Genomic DNA, 21848 nt, shown 5'->3' with positions numbered 1-21848 from the left:
AGGGCCCATGTGGGCCCATGATCAGCACACGCAGCACCACGCAGGTGGAAAAACAAGGGAGTCATTAATGGAGGATAAAACCAGCCATGAACACGGTCACGAGGAACGGAGGAAACAGCACCCATGCGTGGGTCTGTAAACACAGTGTGGACTTGAGGTCAGCAGGGGTGGGCGGACCAGAGTCCTGGGAGACGGGTGCTGGCCTGGGGCACATCTCGCCTAGTCTGTGGGGGGCCTGGACCCGCCGTGACCTCGGGGAGCAAGGGCAGGATGACAGCGGGTCCGGCTCCCACCACCGGGGCTGCTTATCCGGTGAGGCCGGGGGGACAGTGGGGCAGGACTCAAGGGCTCAGAAGGCAGCCCCTCGGCAGCAGCCACCCACCATCCCCCTGGACGGACCCGGCCGCTCACGGACAAGACGACTGCCTGTGCTGGTTAGAGGTGAATCTGACTTTGTTTCCTGCCACCCATGACCACAGACCCTCACCGCAAACATCTGTTCCACCAGCGTGTGTGCAAGAGAAAACCCATCGCCCCCGGAGAAGCACCCATGTGCTCAGAGCCAGGAGGCCATCCTCCGTTTCCGTCAATGTCAACTTGTCTGTTCTGTAAATCTGGTGTCCTCACGACACAAAATCTCCCTACATTCTTTAGGAAGTGATTTGTACAGAGTTGCCCCCTGCACTAGATCTCGCCGCGGGCACACGCGGGCACACATGGCAACGACAAAGTGGAGAATGTGCTCGTTAGCCTGGCTGCACCGAGCCCTTCACAATGTACACAGACATCAAAACGAGGAGCCGCATGCCGGCAACAGCTGTGTGTGTCAGACATCCCAGTAAAGACATAAAACCAGCAAAGAACCGCTCTCCCGCACTCAGCAAGCCCAAACGTGTCACCCACCCCCTTTCCTGCTCTCCTCCACCCTCAGCTCCTCCCTCCCCACGTCCAACACCAATGTTCCACTTGTCAGAGGCAGTCTTTCTAGAACTTGACCGCTTATCCTGTTTTTCACGTATCAACGGCAAGTATTCCTCTCACACCTTCTGCTGAAGCTACACACGTCTTCAACGTTGTTACCAGCCACCACCCACCACCAACCAGCCAACAACCAGCCACCAACTACCAACTACCAGCCAACCACCAATAATTACCAACCAGGCAACAACCAACCAGCCAATCAACAAGCACCAACTACCAACCAACCACCAACGACCACCAATTACCAACCAGGCAACCACCAACCAGCCAACCAACAAGCACCAACCACCACCAACTGGCCAACAACCAACCACCAAATACCAACGAGCCAACAACCAACCGACCAACAAGCACCAACTGGCCAACCACCAACCAACTACCAACCAACCAACAACCACCTATCAACCAACTGATCAACAACCACCAACCGACCAATCACTAATGGACAATCAACCAACCATCAACCACCAAACAAAAACAAAACCTCCCAGTGGTACCACCACAGTCTTACTTCCTTTAAATGACGACTAAAAAATAAATATGTATACACAGGCTACCCGGCCAGAATATGATTTGCGCTGAATTTGTGAGATTTTGATAACTTGGTTTACTGCCTACATGGGCAGGGGACCCAGATAACCTCTAAGAGGTTTTCTTCACACTTACGGGCTTGCAAAATTTAAAATCCTATCAAACATGTAAGTCAACTAATTGGCAACTTGACTGGGGTCCTCCGATCTGACTTATTAGCCTTTTGCTATTAGCTTTTCCAAACTGAAATCTAAATTCAATCTCTTTACCTCCCTGGTCCCCACTGCTCTTAAAACATTTGCAGCAAAGCTCCTCCCGCACACATATGCACACACACACGTAACCCACACTCTCATCTGCACACAGTCCTCACACATGCACACACACATGTACACACGTGCACACGCACCACCCGCACTCATAGACACACAACTGCACCCCCACGTGCACACCCACGTGTGCACGCACACACACACCAGCACTCAGGCCACATGCTCGGCCGTCCCCCGCCTGGTGCTCCCCTCCTGGCCCCTTGGATGCACATTGCAGGGCTCTCCTGGCTCCTGACACCCCTTCTTTCTGACTCTGCACACTCCTCTCATCTCCTGAGGGTGGGATCTGATGCTCTGACCTGACACTTCCTGCCCTGTCCCCCGTCCCTCATCGTTCATCGCCCGTCGAACTCCCCAACTGTGGCCCCTTTCCTGACTCCCTGTCCACGCGCCAGACCCCTTCCAATTTCCTACAAGGCTGCTCTGCTCAGCAGCACCAAATGCAACAGACACTTTTCCCCAAACTGGCTCTCTGTGACCCCATGTCTGTTGATGATTTTACGTTCTTCCCAAAAACCCAGGCCCCAAATCTCAGACTTTCTGGCCCTTCCTCTCCCTTGTCAGTTTTGCCCCAGGGGACTCTGCTTCTCTCCCTGGGTTCTCGCGGCTGCTCGCGAGGCGGGCCCCTCCGGACCACAGGCGGGTCCCCACTGCCCCCCTCCCGCCCTTGCAAACTTGCGGCCACACAACCTCTCCGGCCTCTTCCTTCCCTCTGCCCGTCAGCTCCTACACAACGGCCGCCTGCTTATACCCACACTTGCTACGTGCCTGCAGGTCCCAGCCACGTGCCTACATACGCTAGCCGTGTGCCTGCACATAGCAGTGACGTGCCTACAAGTACCATCTACACGCACACGCATAGCAGCCGCGTGGCTCCACACACCAGCCGCGTGGCTCCACACACCAGGGACATGTCTGCACACACACCAGCCACGTGTCTGCACACACCAATGACATGTCTGAACACAGATACCAGACCCCTGTCTGCACACACAAGCCAAGTGTCTCCACACACCAGCTACGTGTGCGCACACACACAAGCCACGTGTCTCCACACACCAGCTACGTGTGCACACACACACCAGCCACGTGTCTCCACACACCAGCCACGTGTCTCCACACACCAGCCGCGTGGCTCCACACACCAGCCGCGTGGCTCCACACAGCAGTGACGTGTCTGCACACACACACCAGCCACGTGTCTGCACACACACACCAGCCATGTGTCTCCACACACCAGCGATGTGTCTGCACACACACACCAGCCACGTGTCTGCACACACACACCAGCCACATGTCTGCACCAGCTACATGTCTGCACACACACCAGCTACGTGGCTCCACACACCAGGCATGTCTGCACACACACCAGCCACATGCTCATATTCAGCAGTTACACACGCTTACCATCTACACGTTTACACATAACATACACATGTGAACTACATGCTTATACAAACCAGGTACATGACTATATTCTAGCTACGTGCTTATGTGTACCAGCTACATGAAATACAAATGTATACATATTGGCTGGAAGCTTACAGACTGCCCACATGACTATACCTACACATGTACGTACGCAACAACACGCTCATACGTACTAGGTGCCTGCTTGTACTTACCGACTACGTGCTCATATATACACTACTCACAGGTTTCTGTGTGTGTAGCACACACACTACACATATGCACATGCACACACGAGCTACATGTTCACACATGCCAGCCACATGCACACACACACTAGCTCCATGCATAGACCCACATCAGCTGCACGCATATGCACACACTGGCCACGTGTACACACACTAGCTCCACGCATATGCACACTGGCCACGTGCACACACACACTAGCTCCATGCATACACCCACATCAGCTCCACGCATACGAACACACTAGCCACGTGCACACACACTAGCTCCATGCATACACCCACATCAGCTCCACGCATATGCACACACTAGCCACGTGCACACACATACTAGCTCCATGCATAGACCCACATCAGCTCCACACATACGCACACACTAGCCACATGCACATACTAGCTCCATGCATAGACCCACATCAGCTCCACACATACGCACACACTAGCCACATGCACACACATACTAGCTCCATGCATAGACCCACATCAGCTCCATGCATACGCACACACTATTCACGTGCACACACACACTAGCTCCATGCACACACCCACATCAGCTCCACGCATATGCACACACTGGCCACGTGCACACACACTAGCTACCTGCTGTCCCCACAGTCCCATTTCTGCACCTTTTCCTGTTTTATCCCCTCTGCTGGGGGCACCCTTCCCACTCTGTGCCTGGTGGGCTCCCAGCTGAGATGCTGCGTCTCTGGCTTCCCCCGAGAGCCCTCTCTACTAAAAAGTGACTCTTTTCCTTCTCTCTGTTCTTGAAGTTGAGGTCCTTGCTCCCACGGTCTGGTCTTTAGAGGCTCAACTACAAGCAAAGTCTACGGTCACGGGCTTCTGAGCTATAAAAACCGTGCTCTAATTTGGCTCTATGCTAACGCACAGACTCACTCCTGTGTCCTGGCCTGGAAGGGGCCGCGCCTGCACTCCACGCCCCCCACCTTCTCCCTCAGGACCTTCCCCATCCGGATCCAATTACCTGGCAGCATATGGTGAACGGGAGTGGCTATGTTGATGTCCTGCAGATGCTTGAGTGTCTCGGTGTGAAAGAGGCGAAGCGTGGACCCGGAGGTGAAGGCGATCCAGATCCCCACGCCGGCGATGACCATGTGGGAGACCACCATGCCTTCTTCCTGGTGGGCCTCAAGTTGGTTCTGGGGAAATAAGAGGAGCGATGCACAGGGCTCTGGCTGCAGCCGGGGCCTTGCCACCAGGTCACTGCCCGCTGCTGCTGGCCCCCTGCACCACATCTTAACCCCCAGGTCGTACGGCTGTCCTGGCTGTGAGTGGCCAGCTGGCACTCCAGAGGGGCTCAGCGTGTCCCCCAAGGACCTACAGCGAGGGGGCCACTATTCCAAAACCACAGGGACCTCCGTGTCGGCAAGACACACAGTAGCAATCAAACTGCCCTCGTTCCCGCTCCCAAGCAGTATTCATAGTACTTCCCAGTGACCGTGAACCCCAAAAGCCTGCTGGAAGGCCTACCCACCACCGAGATGCGGCCCAACGGTCACTGGCAGGTTGGCGAGCGGGAAAGCGAGAGCGGCATGGGAGCTGGGAGCGGGAAGGTCTGGGAATGTGAAGGCCAGCCAGCTCCCTGGGACACCAGTGTGGAGCCGGCAGCCCCTTCCCCAAACCCTGAGCAGGGAATGCAGGCCCACGCCCCGGCCTCGGGTGAGCCCTGTGAAGGCCTGCCAGACCCCACTGCTCCAAGCCCTCGTGGGCTGCCCGCGGGGCTCTGGGTCTGCACCCACGCCTGGCCTGGTCCCCGAAGGCCACCTTCCACCTCTCTGTGGGACCAGGTCCTTCCTTCCAGAGCATCTGGCCGAGCTCTGCCCCTTGGCTCGGTCCTGCCGACCCTGCTCCATGCGGACCCGTGACGGGAATTTTCTAACTTGGCTGCAGTACAGACAGGGAGCCCCGGGCGGGCAGCAAGCAGCACTCCCTGACAGGTCTGGAGAAGGGGCGTGCAGGGGTGAAGATTGCAGAGTCGGTGTGAAGACACGGCATCTTCAAGCAGCCCCTGAGCTCTGCGGCAGATCAAATCCTGCACGATCCTCCAACCAGCAGGAAACGAGATGGGCTTGCCTCTCTGATCTCAGGGCTGTTCCCCAACATCACGGAACAGGGGGGAGGTTTCAGAGCCCATCATCCACCGAGGAGGCCGTGTTTACACATCTTGTGTGCCCACCCACACAGAAAGGGGTCGCCGGGCTTCACCCCTCACCCGCCCCACGCCCTGCATGGCACCCCGTGAGCCGAGCGGAGGTGAACACGGGCATTTCCACCGCAGTTGGCGGCAGGGCCCTTGTCCACCTGCGCCCCGAGGAACCCAGACAGGGAGCGGGGCCCCCACGTTTCGAGCTGGCCTGGACACCCCACTCCACGGCCATCACGGGGACAGATGAGGCTTCACCCTTCTGCGGGCTTCTCGGGGAAGAAAGTTCTGTTTTGTCTCTCGGGAACCATTACAGAATTCCCGACGCGAGGGCTGCAGGAAGCGGAGGGTTGACTACACCTCATGGCTGCGGGGCGGCAGAGGCCAGGCCGCGGGAGACGGGCACGCACCCCTGCATGCTCCCCCTCCCCCTGTGAGGACAGGCCGGCACTGCCCACGGTCACCACCACCCGTCAGCACAGCAGAGGTTGCTGGCCCTCGATCGAATCCAGCAGGCCCGGGCCCAGAACTATTTCTAGAATGTTCCCAGCAGTGCTCCTGGGCCACGTCCACCTTTCACTGCTTTCTGGCAAGTGATTCATTCCCTGCTGTTCGTCGTCCGTCCTCTGTCTTATCGGTCACGTCACGCGCCTCCGTGCTAAGCGCCACGGGAGCGTGGGGTGCTGGGGTCGCGCACTGACCATGACCACTGCCGTGTGCTTCTTCCCGGAGCCGCACCCTCCGCAGGCCCGCGGGTCCCGTGGGGTCCGCCCGACTCGCTCCTCCGTGTGGGTGGTCTCCGGCAGCACCCCCTAAACTGCCGGCAAACCAACCTTCAGGGAACAGGAAGGTCAGAACATCTGCACATTAAATCCCTCAGCAGCTCACCATCGCCCGCGGCAGGGGGGCGTCCCGGCAGGAAGGACACACGCGCCCCAAGGAAGCCAGCCAGACGCTCTGCCTTCCGTGGGACGCCTCCAGCACGGTGACCCCGACGGGCCCCCTGCGAGGACTCACAGGCCCCGGGGAGAGAAGCCCCGGCTCCTCGGTGTTCTGCCTCCTCCTGTGCCAACCACCACGCCGCCGGACTCGCCCACGCCGTTCTCCCGCCTGAGGTGCTCCGCTCCTTCGCTTCCAGGGATCCCTGCTCCGCCTGGACAGCCTGGCCTCGTGCGGGTTCTCAGGCGGGAATAACTTAGACTGCTCTGTCGGCGCTGTGTTCTTGGCATCACAGCCACGATTCCTGTCTTCCCACCCACAGTCTGCATGGCCAGAGCCACGACTGGCTGCCTTTCTGTCTTGCAGGATGCCGGTGAAGCACATCCGGGACAAAACCCAGAAGAGCTACCTGTGGTCCAACGGGAGGTGCTGTGCCCCGCGGGTCTGGCTGCCGCACCTGGTGACCTGCCCAGGGCGCACCCTCCACTGCCCCCTCAGCCGGCTCGCGCAGCCTAAGACCATCCGCCCATGTCTGCGTGGACTGTCTGCTCCCCTGACCACTGTCCGCCCACGCTCTGGCACGTGAAGGAGCTCCGGGCCGGAGGCTCGGATCCACCTTCTACGATCACAGAACGTGCCGCCAAGCGTGTCCCAGAGTAGGCTTCACGCATGTCTTAAAACGCGTCTCAGTGAGCACTGGCAACATGGCTGAAGGTCCCTACCCTGCTGAACGGATCATCCTTCCTAAGGAGGGTCTGGACAAACATTTTCAGGAGTCCATAATGACTAGAGTTTCTCACAAGCTTGCAGAGGTTCACACCAGTCACGGCAACGTGCCCACAGCGCACTCGCGGAGGTCAAGGCGATCCCTCCCCTGAACGGGTTCCTTTCTCTACTACCTTTCATGTGACGGTCGGAGGAATTTTTAGTCGTGACGTGATTCATTCCACTGGCTGAAAATAGTACCATTAGTATCTGAGTTTACTTAGAGGGGAGGTAGGGACTGGTCAGGGACAACTTGGCTTCTTTTTCCTCAAGTTTCCTAAGAACTCTTTTTCTATTAAGGACATTAACTCTTGGTCACAGAGATGGACGGTATTTTCTCCATTTGTCATTTACAAAACTTTCTTTCTGTACAAACACGCACACTTATTAAATGTGAACAAAAAAGGTCCTAAAACTTGACCACGTTCACTGTTTTCTTTATTATGGCAACTTCAGAGCATGTGTCACGCTTAGGAAATCTCCCCCACTGCAGAGTAATGCGAACATTCTACTGCTTTCTAGCTAAGTTTGTGATTTTGTTTATGTTTTAAAATTACCTCCACCTGGAACGTTTAGGAGGGAAAAGACCCTGGGGCACGGCTCCACATTTCCACGTGGCGGGCTGTCTCCTGATCCTTCACTGAATAATCAAAGTGTTGCACTGACTGGAAGGGCCACCTGACCTGGGGCCAATTTTCCCCATGTCCTCGAAGACTCTCTATTATGTTCATACTAAATACATTTTTTAAAGTAGTGTGTTTGTGTTAATTAGCAGGTAAACGATGAACAATTCTTCCACGGACGCATGGCTACACGACGGTCAGCTGAATTATCCAGTTAATCTTGCCTTTCACAGACAGATCTGGGAGGGCCGTGGGCGAGAGGCTGCCTGCCCCACCACAGGCCAGGCCTCCCTGACCGCCAGCACTGGAGCTTAAGTGGGGCGGGTTCTAGAAACGCATCTCTTCATGCCGGGACTCCCTTAGAACGACTTACCTCTGTCGTGTGGGTCTCGGTGCTGATTGTGAACACCTGGCCTCCAGAAGCTGCCCACAGCGTGTCCTCTGTCATGACGAGACTTCTAACTGGCAGGACGCCTAATTTTATCACTTTCTGAGGTTCAGAATTCCAGGATCCATCTTAAAAAAAAAATTTTACTTTCATTCAGATTCAGTTATCCGTGCACAGGGCCTGGGGGAAAGGATCACAGATCATTTTATGCTTGTCTTTTTTTTAAGTAAGGTCTACACCCAACGTGGGGCTGGAACTCACGACCCTGGGATCAAGAGTCACAGGCTCTACCAACCAAACCAGACAGGCACCCCACAGACCATTTTAAATAACAAGCAAAATACCATTGGTAATTGTGAGGCTGACACCTGGGTCTGGGTGTCCAGAGCTCGAGGAGTTGGCACCATGTCCATGAGGCAACCTAACTCAGTAATGGAGCAACGTTCTGAGCCCAGTCCAGCCACCTGGTATGAATCATTCACCCTGCGTCTCGGCTTTCTTCCCTGTAACGTGGGGACAATACCACCACACGCCCTCGGGGCTGCGTGAGAGCATGAGGCGCGACCAAGTGATCAAAGAGCTCAGCGCCGTGCCCGGCACGCAGGTGCGCGGTGAGTCCTCTCATCTACAACGACAACACACAGAACGGCTCAGTCGTCAGTACAAGGTTCTATATCCGAATCAGCGTGCGACGAGGCTTCCATTTCCCCGCGACCGGTTCTTCCCTTTGAGATACCCCTGGCCACAGACTGTGTTGTCAGGAACCACCACATCTTTAGTGCATTAAAAAAAAAAGAACTGGGGGAAGAGGCTTCCCTCACTTCTCACGAACTCGCTCCATTCCTCCAGCACAGGCAGGGATGCAATATTTTGCTTTGAAAATATTTCCAAAGACCTACTGATGAGGTTTGTCACACTTTATATGAAGTGTGAGTCAACAGGCAACTGGGATGGCAATAAAAAATATTTAAAGCAAGACTTCACATACGTTTTCAAAGTGACTGTGTAATTACCCTGTGAAACATTAAAATACATTCTTAGATTTTCAAAGTAACCATTAATTAAGCCATGCTGCCTAAGAACACAACTATAACCGTTAGTCCGCCAACGCCTCTGATCCTAACCAAATAAAGCACTCTGCTCAAGGAAGGGGGCAAGGTCTTGGCTCCAAACCGAGTGCTTGCTGCTGGGTTCTATACTTGAACCACTGAACCTTTTCATCCAAACCCTGTTTATGAGGACCTGTCTTAGCCGAGGTGTGCAGACACCAAGAGGCGCCTAGGCAAGTTTTGAACTTTGTAGCCTACTTTCAAGTTACGATTCAACTGTAGTGGAAGTGCTTTTATGCTGCAATTAGGCCAAAAGATGCTGCCGGACAATGATCGGTTCCAGTGGATACTGACCTGCCGTTCACATGTAAGATCTGCACCGAAACCGGGGTATCATTGTGCGGTTAAGCACACGCACACACACAGTCACGCGTGCACACAGACACACATGCATACACATGCGTGCAGCCATACGTGCACATGTGAGCAGAACCACAGGCAGTCCCACGTGCACACACATGCACACGCACAGTCCTACATGCACCCACACGTGGTCACATGTGCACACACACAAGCACACAGGCTTTTTCATCCAGGACTCACAACCCTACAAAGCCCTGCAGCCTTCACTTCCGATGGGATTACAGCAGTTCAGGGTGGAGATACAATTCTCCCCAACACACACAAGGGCCTGAGAGTGCAGGGCCGAGGATGCGCGCTCCACCTGACCGCCCCACGGTGTCTGCGTCCTCGGATGGCCGTCACATGGCCACTGCCGAGTCCTCTGAAGCAAGAAATCTGCTGCACACATGCTATTTTGCTTAAGGATTAACTTCTAACAATTGAACTTTGTTCTCTGAGCACTAAGTTACTCTTTCTGCAGATCCCGGGCTCTGGGCCCTTGCACAAAATCCCCTGGGGGTGGCAGGGAGGGCACACCACTGGGCACTGGGCTGTGGGCATCAGCTCCAGCTGACAGTCCACCTGCCTGGGGACAGCCTCTCTTTGGAGTTTGCACTCTAGACCTGAGTGCTCAACCAGGCTGCCCAACCACGGTGGGGCCCCACTACATAAGGATTACATTTTGAGCCTACAGAATTCCATATTTCAAGCTCCCTAAAAGTCAAAGACTTGCAACAGTGCTTGGCTGAGAAGTGGTGCAAAGGGCAGTGGCCTCCAGCCAGGCAAGTCTCCCATCTCGGAGAACACACCTGCCGAGAAGATACCTGTCTCCAAAGACGACATTCAGATGGCCCCCGGGTGCACACATGAACGCGTGCTCAACAGCGCTTAGCAGCAGAGAAACGGAACACTTGTGGGAATGGCCGTCCTCAAAAAGACAAGAGGTAACAAGGGTTGGTGAGAACATGGAGGAAAGGGAGCCCGTGTGCACTGTCGGTGGGAACGTAAACCGAGCAGCCACTCTGGAGAACAGCGTGAGGTTCCTCGAGAGATTAAAAATAGAGCCACCCTCCGACCCAGAAATCCCACTCCTGGGGACTGCTCCGAAGGAAATGAAAACACCAGTTAGAAAAGGTAGATGCACCCCCATGTTTGCCGCAGCATTATTCACAATCCGCAGCACAGGGAGAAGCTCTAAGTGTCCATCGATGGTTGACTGGGTAGAGATGTGCTGTGGAATATTATTCACCATGAAAACCAAGGAAACTCTACCGCTTGTAAGAACAGGGATGAGCCTTGAGGGCATTATGCTACGTGAGGTAAGTGAGACAGAGAAAGACGAATACCACATGATCCCACTCATGTATGGAAGCTAAAAACCTCCAGCTCGCAGAAATACAGAGGGGAGGCCATAGAGGATGGGGCGCGGGTGGGGGAGATGGTGCTTAAAGGTACACACTGGCAGCCAGAGGGTGAGTCCTGGGGACCTAACGCACCGCACAGACCCGAGAGTCCACAACACTGCGTTATGAGCGTCCCAGTTGTAAGAGAGAGGATCCGAAGTGCTCTTACCACGGGAAGAGAAACGGTACGTACGTGACGGGAGGCGGGGGTTAGCTAATGCAGCGGCGATGGTTCTGCAGCGCATACGCGAATCCAAACCTTAAACGTGCGCCGTGTTATATGTGACTTATGTCTCAGTAAAGCTGGGGGAAAGAGAGAAGGTTTCACCAGCCCCAAATTAAATAAATATAAACCCTGAATAAATTCATTGCACTGGGAGAAATAGACATCAATATCCCAAATCAATTTAGGAAGCTCAGGAGACGGAACTGAAATCACGGTACTTGCAGACTTCCAGATGTCAGCAATTCCCACGGAAGTCCATCTCTGCCAGAGCAGCAGAAAGCACACTGTGAGTGCACCACCCAAGCCAGAGACAGTGGGGAAAAGAAACACAGAGCGATGCCACGATAAATATTCACCTGCACCTAAAGCAATGCGTACTTCATTCTAAATACAGCCGAGCCCACAGACAAACCTCGCATCTGAGCCGCAGTGCTCACTCCACGGGGCACACCTGCTGGCCGGGCCCTAAACCCGGGTGCTCCCGGGTCTCGGCGGCGCACAGGCTTCCCGCCCTTCCCAGCTCTCTATCCCTGGGCGTGCAGGCAGGGCTCCCTTGCCCCTGGACAGCGACGGGCGCCCCTCAGGCTCGGCTCCACCTCCTCCCTGCAGAAGGCTCAGACCCGGCACCTCCCAGTGCTCCCCAGGCACCCTGAGCGCTGTTTACCCTCGGTGAACTGTTCGTCCCCGGGTGGGAGAAGTGGGACTTGCTCCCATCTGCAGCCGCGGGTGAGGCAGGAGGCAGAGCGGCTGGATGGCTCCCCGCCTCCACCACCAAGATCCGCGACCCAGTGCCCACACTGGAGATACCCATGTGCCCCAGGAGGCTGCAGACCCGCACTGTGACCCTCTGGTGTCCCCGGAACCCACCGGAACCCTGGGCCAAGCCCGAGACAAGAGGAGGAGCCTAAGCGGGAGGGACGACGGCCAGCACATGCATCCAGGTGGTCCTGACCGTTGGGCACAGACCTGGTCCAGCCACTCACGCGGGCAGCCTGCGGTCCCCTCCACCCAAGAAGACAAAGCCTCACGGCCCTGAGTGAGGGCAGGGGCAGCGAGGGGGCTGGGGTCTCAGCCGTCGGGAGAAGGATGCACACGGACCTCAGCACTTTGTAGAACGGGGAGGCGTGGGCCGGGAGACCCGTGTCTGAAACCACTTCCCACCCGTGCGGCTGGGGCAGCTGGGGGTGCTCGCGCTTCGCACTGTCCTCTTGGGGTTGAGCAAGTTGCATGTGCCTTGGGACGCGCGGTGATAGACGCTCGCGGGGACGTGACCCAGGAACATGAAGCTCCGTCCACAGCAAACCCCCAGAAACCGCCACGAGACTGGACGTGTAGACGTGCCGCACACAGTGTAGACACAATTACCTTCTGCTTTCGCGTAGACGGCCACGGCGCCGTTGACCAGGCCGGCGTACAGGCTCTGGGGCGTGCAGGCGAGGCTCATGACCGTGGACTTGTCCGGGGTGAAGAAGTGCTGCAGACGCACCTTCTTGGAGCCTTGACTGCTTTTATAAACGGAAATGCTTCAAGAGAGACACAAGAGCCAGTAAGTGCGTGTGTCGGGCGGGCGGGCGTGCGCTCGGGCGGCAGGGCCCACAAGAGCGTACCCAGCAACTCCAGCCCCCGCCCCGCACGCGCACTCTGCTGCCACCCAATCTCGTCCCGTATTGTGAAGGAGAAACTGTGGAAGAAATTACTTCCTCCTAGTGAGTTCACGTCAGGAAAACCGCCGTAAAGCGCCTCTGAACGGTGGCAGGGTGGAGTCCCCGTGCGGCACGGACCAGGCCCCGTTAGACTCCAAACGTGAGCAGTCAGCTACTTGTAAAAGCAGGACCAAGAAGAGACCGGTCAGGGGAAGCCGCCAGGCAGAACTGGGACGTTCCCTGCAGTCGCCACTCCTCCTTGGGGGTTTCCCGCGGTCATTCCCACGGGCGGGCAGCGACCGAGCCGATCCCGCCACGTGGTGTAACCCCTAACAGACGGGGGGTGACTGACCAACCCGGCTCGTCGAGCTCCTCCTCGTGGAGCAGCACGGGGCTCACCTCCCCTCCTCGGTCCCCAGGCAGATGGTGGGCACGCCCGGCGCCCTCCCGGCCGCGGTCTCGGGCTCCGCGTGCCGCTCCTCCGCGGGGATGAACACCATGCACAGGATTCGAGACTCCACGTTGAAGCACTCAATGACTTTGGGGTTGGAGTTTTGAAACGAGACGATGGCAATCTGGCCCATCTGGCTGGTGCAGCTTCCGATCTGGCAGGGGGAGAGGAGTGCCTGGAACTTCCACAGCACACCGACCCCTGACCTCCGTGGCCACCGGGAGAATTCGTGTCGCCACGGGAACCAACACACTTCACAGAATCGAGAGCTGTTTACACCATCTGCTAGCAGAGCCCGCCTTTCCTTTTCAATGTATGGGGTTACTTTCCCTTTTAATTTTCGGAACGAGAGCCCAGTTTTGGTTTTAGTTTTTTTTTTTTTAAAGATTTTTATTTATTTATTTGAGAGAGAGCACATGAGAGGGGGGTGGGTCAGAGGGAGAAGCAGACTCCCTGCCGAGCAGGGAGCCCGATGCGGGACTCGATCCAGGGACTCCAGGATCACGACCGGAGCCGAAGGCAGTCGCTTAACCGACTGAGCCACCCAGGCGCCCTTAGTTCCTATTTCTATCCCTGAGAAACCGCAGTGGTGGCGGCCAGCTCAGGCACAGTGAGAACCGGTCTTAAACTAGCCCCACGCTCACCCAGGGAAACAAGGCCTTAAAAAGAGAGCGCGTCAGAGCACCTCCCAGCATGGTCACCAGCATGTGAGCCCGAGGCCCTGGGCCATGGCCCTGGGACGCTGGCAGGCCGCGGGCACCCCCGCGAACCTATCTGCCAGGTCACTGGACACCCCACAAGCTTCGTTCCCGACTTGAAGTCCAATTGTTTTTTCAGTGGGAAAGAGTCACATCTTGTTAACGGACGAATCAACAGGACAGAGCACTCAGGGTCCTGGAGGGAAAGCCGGCCTGGGGGTGGGGGCGGGCACTGAGGCTCCCAGCTCCCGTTTCCTCTGGGCCAGCTTTGGCAACGTCGCCCCACCCCCCACACTCGTACCAAAGCGTTTCCATGCCACAAAGAAGCGTCCTGCTTTGACAGCCTTCCAGGGGAAGGGTGCCAAACCTCCAAGCCCTGCTCGGGCTGGCGGGGCGAGCGGGGGTGGGGATGCGAGCAGGAGAGGGAATGAGGCACCAACTACGGTCCGAGTGATGGGAAAACTTCTCTGCTAAAATTCGAAAACCTTAGGGAAATAAGCCCATGCAGTCCTTCACAGCTGGGTGCACAGAACGGCCCCGTTACTTGGCCTGCTCCTTCTCGACGCTCAGGGAGGAGCACCAACCACACAGAGGCTGGGGCTGTGGGAAGGTAGAGAGGTCACCTGAGGGCAGGGCGCCTGGCGGAGGTGGTCAGGGTGCGGTGCCAGAGGACAGCAGGGCACCCATCGGGGAGCAGGTCTGGGGGGCACCCCAGGAGACCTCAAAACACAGTGCACAAGGATCACCTCCCGCTTGCAAGAACCAGAAAGGCCCATTGCGATGGCAGCATAATTCAAATGCAGTATTTCATTTGGAACAAATTAATTTTAATTGTGAAGTTTCCAGTGTAAAAAGCCAGCAATGTCTTGGAAGGGGGTAAAAAACCCCATGCAATTTAACCACCCAAATTGAAGAAATACTTAAATTACTCTCACGTTAGCTAAATTGGTTGTCTCTGGGCTGAATCTAATCTGGTAAAACTTTAGATGAAAAAAAAAAGACAGAAACATTTTAATTCCTGAGACTTGGACACCTTTTCCAAAAGCGTTCAGTCCTCTCTTGTGGTTTGTGACTTCCATGTGTATAACACAGCCCGGGACATGCGGCGACCAACGGCAAGTTCTGCATTTGAACCTCTCAAACCACACTAACCACAGACCCCTCAGGAACCCACATTATAGACACACAGCGCATCTTACCCACAGGAAGCCGTGCGCTGTGGACAGTGAATCCGGCTGAGCCTCATTATTCAAGCAAGGTTCAGGATTGTAAGCGGCACATTCGATCTAATGGGGAATAAAATCAAACACCCCCATTTAAAACGGAACCGGGAGGCATCCTGGCGACACAGTATTTTTTTTTTTTTTAAGATTTTGTTTATTTATGGGGCGCCTGGGTGGCTCAGTCGGTTAAGCGACTGCCTTCGGCTCAGGTCATGATCCTGGAGTCCCGGGATCGAGTCCCGCGTCGGGCTCCCTGCTCGGCAGGGAGTCTGCTTCTCCCTCTGACCCTCCCCCCTCTCATGTGCTCCCTGTCTCTCTCATTCTCTCTGTCTCAAATAAATAAATAAAATCTTAAAAAAAAAAAAAACATTTAAGATTTTGTTTATTTATTTGACAGAGACACAGTGAGAGATGGAACACAAGCAGGGGGAGTGGGAGAGGGAGAAGCAGGCTTCCCGCGGAGCAGGGAGCCCGATGCGGGGCTCGATCCCAGGACCCTGGGATCATGACCCGAGCCGAAGGCAGACGCTTAACGAATGAGCCACCCAGGCGCCCCTGCGACACAGTATTTTGAGCAGGTAACAGACTACTGACATTTAGTCACAAAAACTGCAGCTTATTACTGGTTAAAGATTAAAACGGGGAAAAGAACAGATGAAGGTACAAGCCTCAGAAACCAGCTTTTTAGAGGCAAACGTTAGTCTTCACTCTTGCATCTTCAGACCCTGGCACACGCCGCCAACGTCCCTCATGGGGCACAGCGCTGAGGTGGCTGCCACTCCCTGGGTGCGGCGGGAGGGCGTGCACACCGCACCTCCTCCCCCTGCCCACCCGCCTGCCCTCCCAGGAGCTCCAGGGCTGAGTGTCGGCTAGAGCCCAGGAAGGAAAAGTAGGAGCGTCTGTCTCAAACAGAACGGGAACGCTGATAAACTGCCACATGGCAGGGGCCTGCTTTAGCAAAGAGAGGGCACAGTACTCCAGGCAAACACGAGGCCTCTGTGACACACTGTGGACAATGAATACGGCCAGGCAAAGGGCAGGAGAGCGGGCAGACCTGAGGCGGGTGCCCTCATGTAACTAACAATGCCTGGAATGCACCAGGTGCAGCAGGGACCCCCAGCACGCAGGCAGCCGCCGGGCAGAATGCACCAGGTGCAGCGGGGACCCTCAGAACCCAGACAGCCGCTGGGCAGAAGAGCAGGCTTTCAGCTTCATAGTCTAGCAATCATAATTCCTAAATAAATACCTGCAGAGAAATGGTAACTGGTTGACCTGGGGAAACAACATGGGACTTTGCCCCAAACTGGACAAGCAGGGACTGTCTCCGTGAACAGTGGACCCCATCTCCAGGTCCCCCCCATCACCTTGAACTCCTGCTGCTTGGCCACCGTCACTGGCATGTGTCCCACGAGGAGAGGGTGTCTTTCCTTCTTGATCTGATTCCCATCATCTTCCACGCAGAACCAGCCCATGTGGTTCTCTTCCTCTGCGGGCATGTGAACGAGAAACGGGGAAGGGCAGCGCTGAGCCACCAGCAGCCTCGACACGGCCCTGCGGGCCCCAGACTCAGACATGATATTCTACACCGGCCTGCAGAGCTAAATACTGTTTCTGGAACACAGCACCATCTTTTCTTAAAGGAAGACCTGTACGTTCACTGCTTTATTCTGAAAAGCGCGTCCTGTTTTCCTGTTTGCTCCCCGGGACTGCACGATGTGAAGGGCTGAGAAAGCCCTCCTAAAGCACCTAGCACTATTTTTCTTTTTTTTCAAAGTAGCTGAGATGTTTTAACACAGTAGAATACTACGGGATAAAAGAGCGCGAGGTAGGGGCGCCTGGGGGGCTCAGTCAGTGGAGCGTCTGCCTTCGGCTCAGGTCGTGATCCTGGGGTCCTGGATCGAGTCCCGCGTCGGGCTCCCTGCTCTGCAGAGGGTCTGCTTCCTCTCTGCTCCTCCCCCCTGCTTATGCTCTCATTCCCGCATGTGTGCGCTCTAATTAATTAACTTTTTAAAAAGCACGAGGAAATGAAGAGACATTTTGCTATAGAGCAAGTTGTCAATCTCGGCTGTGAACGGATGAAAGGAAGCTTATTTTCAGGTTCAGGCTCTCTCGTCAGAGAGGGGCCGTTTCTGGCTTGCCGATGCAGGTAAGAGTCTGCCCTGACAAACCATGGAATCGTTGGGGGAGGAGAGAGGAGAGCCCGCGGAAGCCTGGGCGGCGGTGGGAAGGCTCTCCGTCCCCTGTATTTTGTTTTCACTTAGCAGACTGCCCGCGTCTCAGAACAGCACATGTGCACACGGTATCACAGTGTGTTCTGAGTAACACCCGTGTGTAAACGACATACGTGCACACATATCGGTCTGATTCTCGGCTCAACAGACCGCAAGGCTGCAAGCAGAGGAGCAAGAAAATAATCAAGTCCCCTCGTCTCTGACCGAAGCACACGACTTCCTTCCCATGCAGGCAGGATCTCCGGTGACACCTCAGGGCCACCTATACGTTTCCCCAGGTGAGGGAGGGAAGCAGGACGTCCCCACTGCGGGGCGGGGCCTCCTGGCGCACAGGCCACACACCCAGCCACAGACCCACAGGGCTGTTCTGCTCGTGTGCAGTCTCAGCTGATGTCAATGTGTGCGTTTAATAAAAGTGAGGGCTTATTTTTTCTACAATCTCTGGATTATAATATAGGTATCTTCAAAATCACTCCTGCTGGGGGGTGGGGGGCATCCAGTTGGCTCAGTGGGTTAAGCGTCCCACTCAATTTCGGCTGAGGTTGTGAGATGGAGCCCCGCGTCGGGCTCCCTGCTCAGCGTGGAGTCTGCGTCTCCCTCCCTCTCTCCCAGCTCTCTAAATAAATAAATAAAATCTTAAAAAAAAAAAATCACTCGTGCTGGCATTCATTTTTCCTGTTTAAAAACATTCTTTCAGGGCACCTGGGTGGCTCAGTCGGTTGAGCACCTGACTCTTGATTTCAGCTCAGGTCATAATCTAGGGGTCCTGGGATCGAGCCCCACATCGGGCTCCCCACTCAGCGGGAGTCTGTCTGTCTCCCTCTCCCTCTGCTCACTCACTCTGTCTCTCTCTCAAATAAATAAATAAATCTTCAAAAAAACAAAACTAGAAACATCCTTTCAGGTGAACGAAATCTACTGTCAAGGTCTTTCTTGTGATGCCGTCTCCCAGGCATGGACTTCACCGTCACGGAGGGAAGCAGAGGACGAGGTCACGCGCTCGTCTGCACAGACCTCACGGTGCTGAGGTCACGCCGCTCTTACCCAGGGCGAGCTTGGCCATCTGCAGGTTGTTGATCCAAGACTCTTTGATGGCAGGGGTGAAGGTATTGAACACAGCAGTGAAGAACGTGGGCCGCCCCGACCTGCCAGGAGGAACGAGAGGCGTCCGGTTTACACACCGTGGGATCACAGGGCGAACTCTGCCCATCCCGCCCGGTGGCCACGACTGCTCCGCGAGAGCCGTCCTCAGCCCTGCCCAGGAAGGCTGCCTTGCAAAGTCACCACTGACTTGTCCTGCTTCCCCGGAAGCTGCAGCTGGATTCGGCAGCAATCTGCCGCGCGGATGTCCTCTTCCTTCTTCAAAATGAGCCTCTGTAAACCCGACGTCCAATCGTGGGCCACGGACTGGTTTAAGTTCTGCGAAGGGAACACGCACGCGCGGTGAAGGCACTGATAAGGCAGGGCCACCCCCAGGGAGGAGGACAGCGAGGCTGGCGCACAAACCCTCGAGGAGACTGTAGCTCTCACCGTGCATTCCAAACAGACACCCCTGGGGCTCGGGCCGCACGCAAATGAAGTGACCCAGAACAGCTTCACCCCCAACCCCCTGCCCAGAACGGGAGAAAACACACCATCAGACTGGTTCTCAAAATCGACCTGATTCTCCCTTCCGGTAGAACCCGGAGGCATGGCCACATACTGACGGCAGTCTAGGACGTGGAAACAGAATTCTACGTCCTGGGGCCCCGCCGGTTACCTGGTAGTTTCCTCTAAGGTTCCCGATGAGCTGAGAGATCTGACCGACGATGTTTAGGTCATGCAGCAGGTTCTGTAAGTCTTGATACAATTGCCCTGGCCCCACGTAGACCTGGTCTGCAGGACAAGAAGCAAACAGCACCAACTGAAAGCCACGTTTGTGCTGACCCAAGAGGGGCCACAGCACCAGCGTTAAAATGCCAGGTGACTGAGAATTTCTAAAAAGTGGATCTCTTCAAGCACTCAGTGGTTCTTCCTTTTCTAACTTCTCATTTTGGAATGACTTCAGACTTACAGGAAAGATTCAGAGCTCCCCCTGTGTGTGCCCTTCACACCGCGTCCCGTGACATTAAAATCTCAGAGAACCACAGTGCCGTCATCAAAGCCACGAAGTCACGTGGACACGACACTGTTCACTAACCTGCAAGCCCTATTCGAGTGTCCCAGCTTCCCTCCCGAGCTCATCCTCTGCTCCCAGACCCAACCCACGGCCCCGCACGCGCTTGGCTGCTGGTCTCCTTGACTCCGTGAGCACCTGTCTTCCAGGACCTGAACTCCTGGACCACGGCTGGTGCATTAGGTCACAGAACCTCTCACACTCTGGGTTTGACTGACATTTTGTCGCTTGTGTTTTTAACGCATTGTTGATGTCATTGCGGTTAGTAAGAGCTATCTAGGAATGGCATTTAACCTAAACCAGATTTCCAATGGCCAGGGTCTTCCAACAACAAAATGAGCTCCCCAGTGCCCTTTCTCTAAAGGACCAGAGAACATAGAGAAGGATAGTGATGGGCCAGGGAAGAGCCCCATCCCCAACTCGGGGCTACCTCTCTGTGTGGGGAGAATAGTTCCTCATTCCCCTCCCCGCCCACAGGACTATGCCCCATCCCCCATTCTCCCGGTGAGGACGCTGAGGCCCCACGCTGACACGCAGGCAGGATCCCAATGCAGAATCCATCTCAGAGCCCCCCCTTTAAAGGACATGCGGTCACAGCCCCCTCTTCCTCTGTGTCCATGGAAACAGATGGCCTCAGCCGCACCCCACCCTCCCCGCCAGCGCCCAGCAAACCCAGGGAGCAGAGCAGATTCATCCACGTCGAACAAGGTGAGCCTCCTAGAGCCTGTTTCCACAAGGCGGCTTCTCGGGCGTCAACCCGGGTGTGAGTAAAGACGTTGCCCTTAAAACTTAGCACTAGGCCGTGCTGGGTCAGTCATCGGCAGTTGGCAAGTGAAAAGCAAATATGCGTGTTATTAGCTAAAACTATTTTAAGGGACAAACATACTGTTAAGATAAGATAAAAAGTCAGTACATGTGACTGCTGGGACGGTTTTCAGGGCTGGCCAAGGAGAAACCAAGCCTCCTGGCTCCTGTCAGTCTCTGCGGTTGCAGTCTCAGAATTCTTAACAGTGGCGAGCAAGGCGCCCTGCGTTTTCATCCTGCATGGGGCCCAGCCAAGTATGCGGCTTATTCCATCCTTCCCTGGTACGTCTGTGTTAAAAACGAAGATATATTTCCAACACAAATACTTCAGATGGGTATCCATCTAACCACACTCACTGCTTCACCGCGGAGTAAGATAATGAGTAATTTTGCAGAAACGCCATCAAAGACATTTTTACTTGGATCTTTATGCATCCACCAGGCCCGATTTTTAGGACTCATCTAGACAAATTGTATGATTAACTGCATATCAAGTATTTTCATGAAGTTTCATTAAAAAAAAAGGGAGCAAGCTGTTCAATGATTATCCATTTATCAAATTTGTTTTTCCTTAACAGTATGTGCACATAAACTAAAACATCTGTAGCGAACACCACACACATTTGCTTTCATTTATAAACTTCTGACGACAGACTCCATGAACTCACCCTTGTGATAAAATTACTCCTGCTACATGAACTCCATCAATTTGCCCACATCTAGTTTTTACTTTTTTAAATTGTCAGACAGTAAAGCCGACCCTTTTACCTTGGGTACATGGACTTTGAATTTTAACAGGGGCAGGTATGGGCCACAGAACAGCACCTTCACCCCCAAAGACCCGACCTGTCCACCCTGCCACCCCCAGTCCCATCCAGCAACCACTGGTCTCTTCTCCAACCTTTCCGTTTTGTCTTCTCAAGAATGTCACATAAGGGGGTGCACCTGGGTGGCTCAGGCGTTAAGCGACTGCCTTCGGCTCAGGTCATGGTCCCAGGGTCCTGGGATCGAGCCCCGCATCGGGCTCCCTGCTCAGCGGGAAGCCTGCTTCTCCCTCTCCCACTCCCCCAGCTTGTGTTCCCTCTCTCGCTCGCTCGCTCTCTGTCAAATAAATAAATAAAATCTTTAAAAAAAAAAAAAAAAAACAGGGTGCCTGGGTGGCTCAGCCATTAAGCGTCTGCCTTC

At 55.1% G+C, this 21848-nt stretch overlaps 1 protein-coding gene across 3 annotated transcripts in view; it reads right to left on the bottom strand.

Moving 5' to 3' along the window:
* Positions 1-21848, bottom strand: part of ARHGEF10 (Rho guanine nucleotide exchange factor 10) — a 105859-nt gene that overhangs the window by 5664 nt on the left and 78347 nt on the right. For all 3 annotated transcript variants that reach the window (XM_044912810.1, XM_021694102.1, XM_021694103.1), the window contains 9 exons: positions 19464-19579; positions 18996-19123; positions 18749-18849; positions 16838-16959; positions 15450-15536; positions 13501-13706; positions 12824-12981; positions 8364-8506; positions 4485-4659 (listed from right to left, as the gene is read on the bottom strand). In XM_044912810.1, the coding sequence (XP_044768745.1) occupies positions 4485-4659; positions 8364-8506; positions 12824-12981; positions 13501-13706; positions 15450-15536; positions 16838-16959; positions 18749-18849; positions 18996-19123; positions 19464-19579 (1236 nt within the window). The remainder of the gene's footprint in view (positions 1-4484; positions 4660-8363; positions 8507-12823; positions 12982-13500; positions 13707-15449; positions 15537-16837; positions 16960-18748; positions 18850-18995; positions 19124-19463; positions 19580-21848) is intronic.

This window comes from Neomonachus schauinslandi, chromosome 2 (assembly GCF_002201575.2).
Source record: "Neomonachus schauinslandi chromosome 2, ASM220157v2, whole genome shotgun sequence".
NCBI classification, from domain to species: domain Eukaryota; kingdom Metazoa; phylum Chordata; class Mammalia; order Carnivora; family Phocidae; genus Neomonachus; species Neomonachus schauinslandi.
This window is presented reverse-complemented; position numbering and strand designations above follow the sequence as displayed.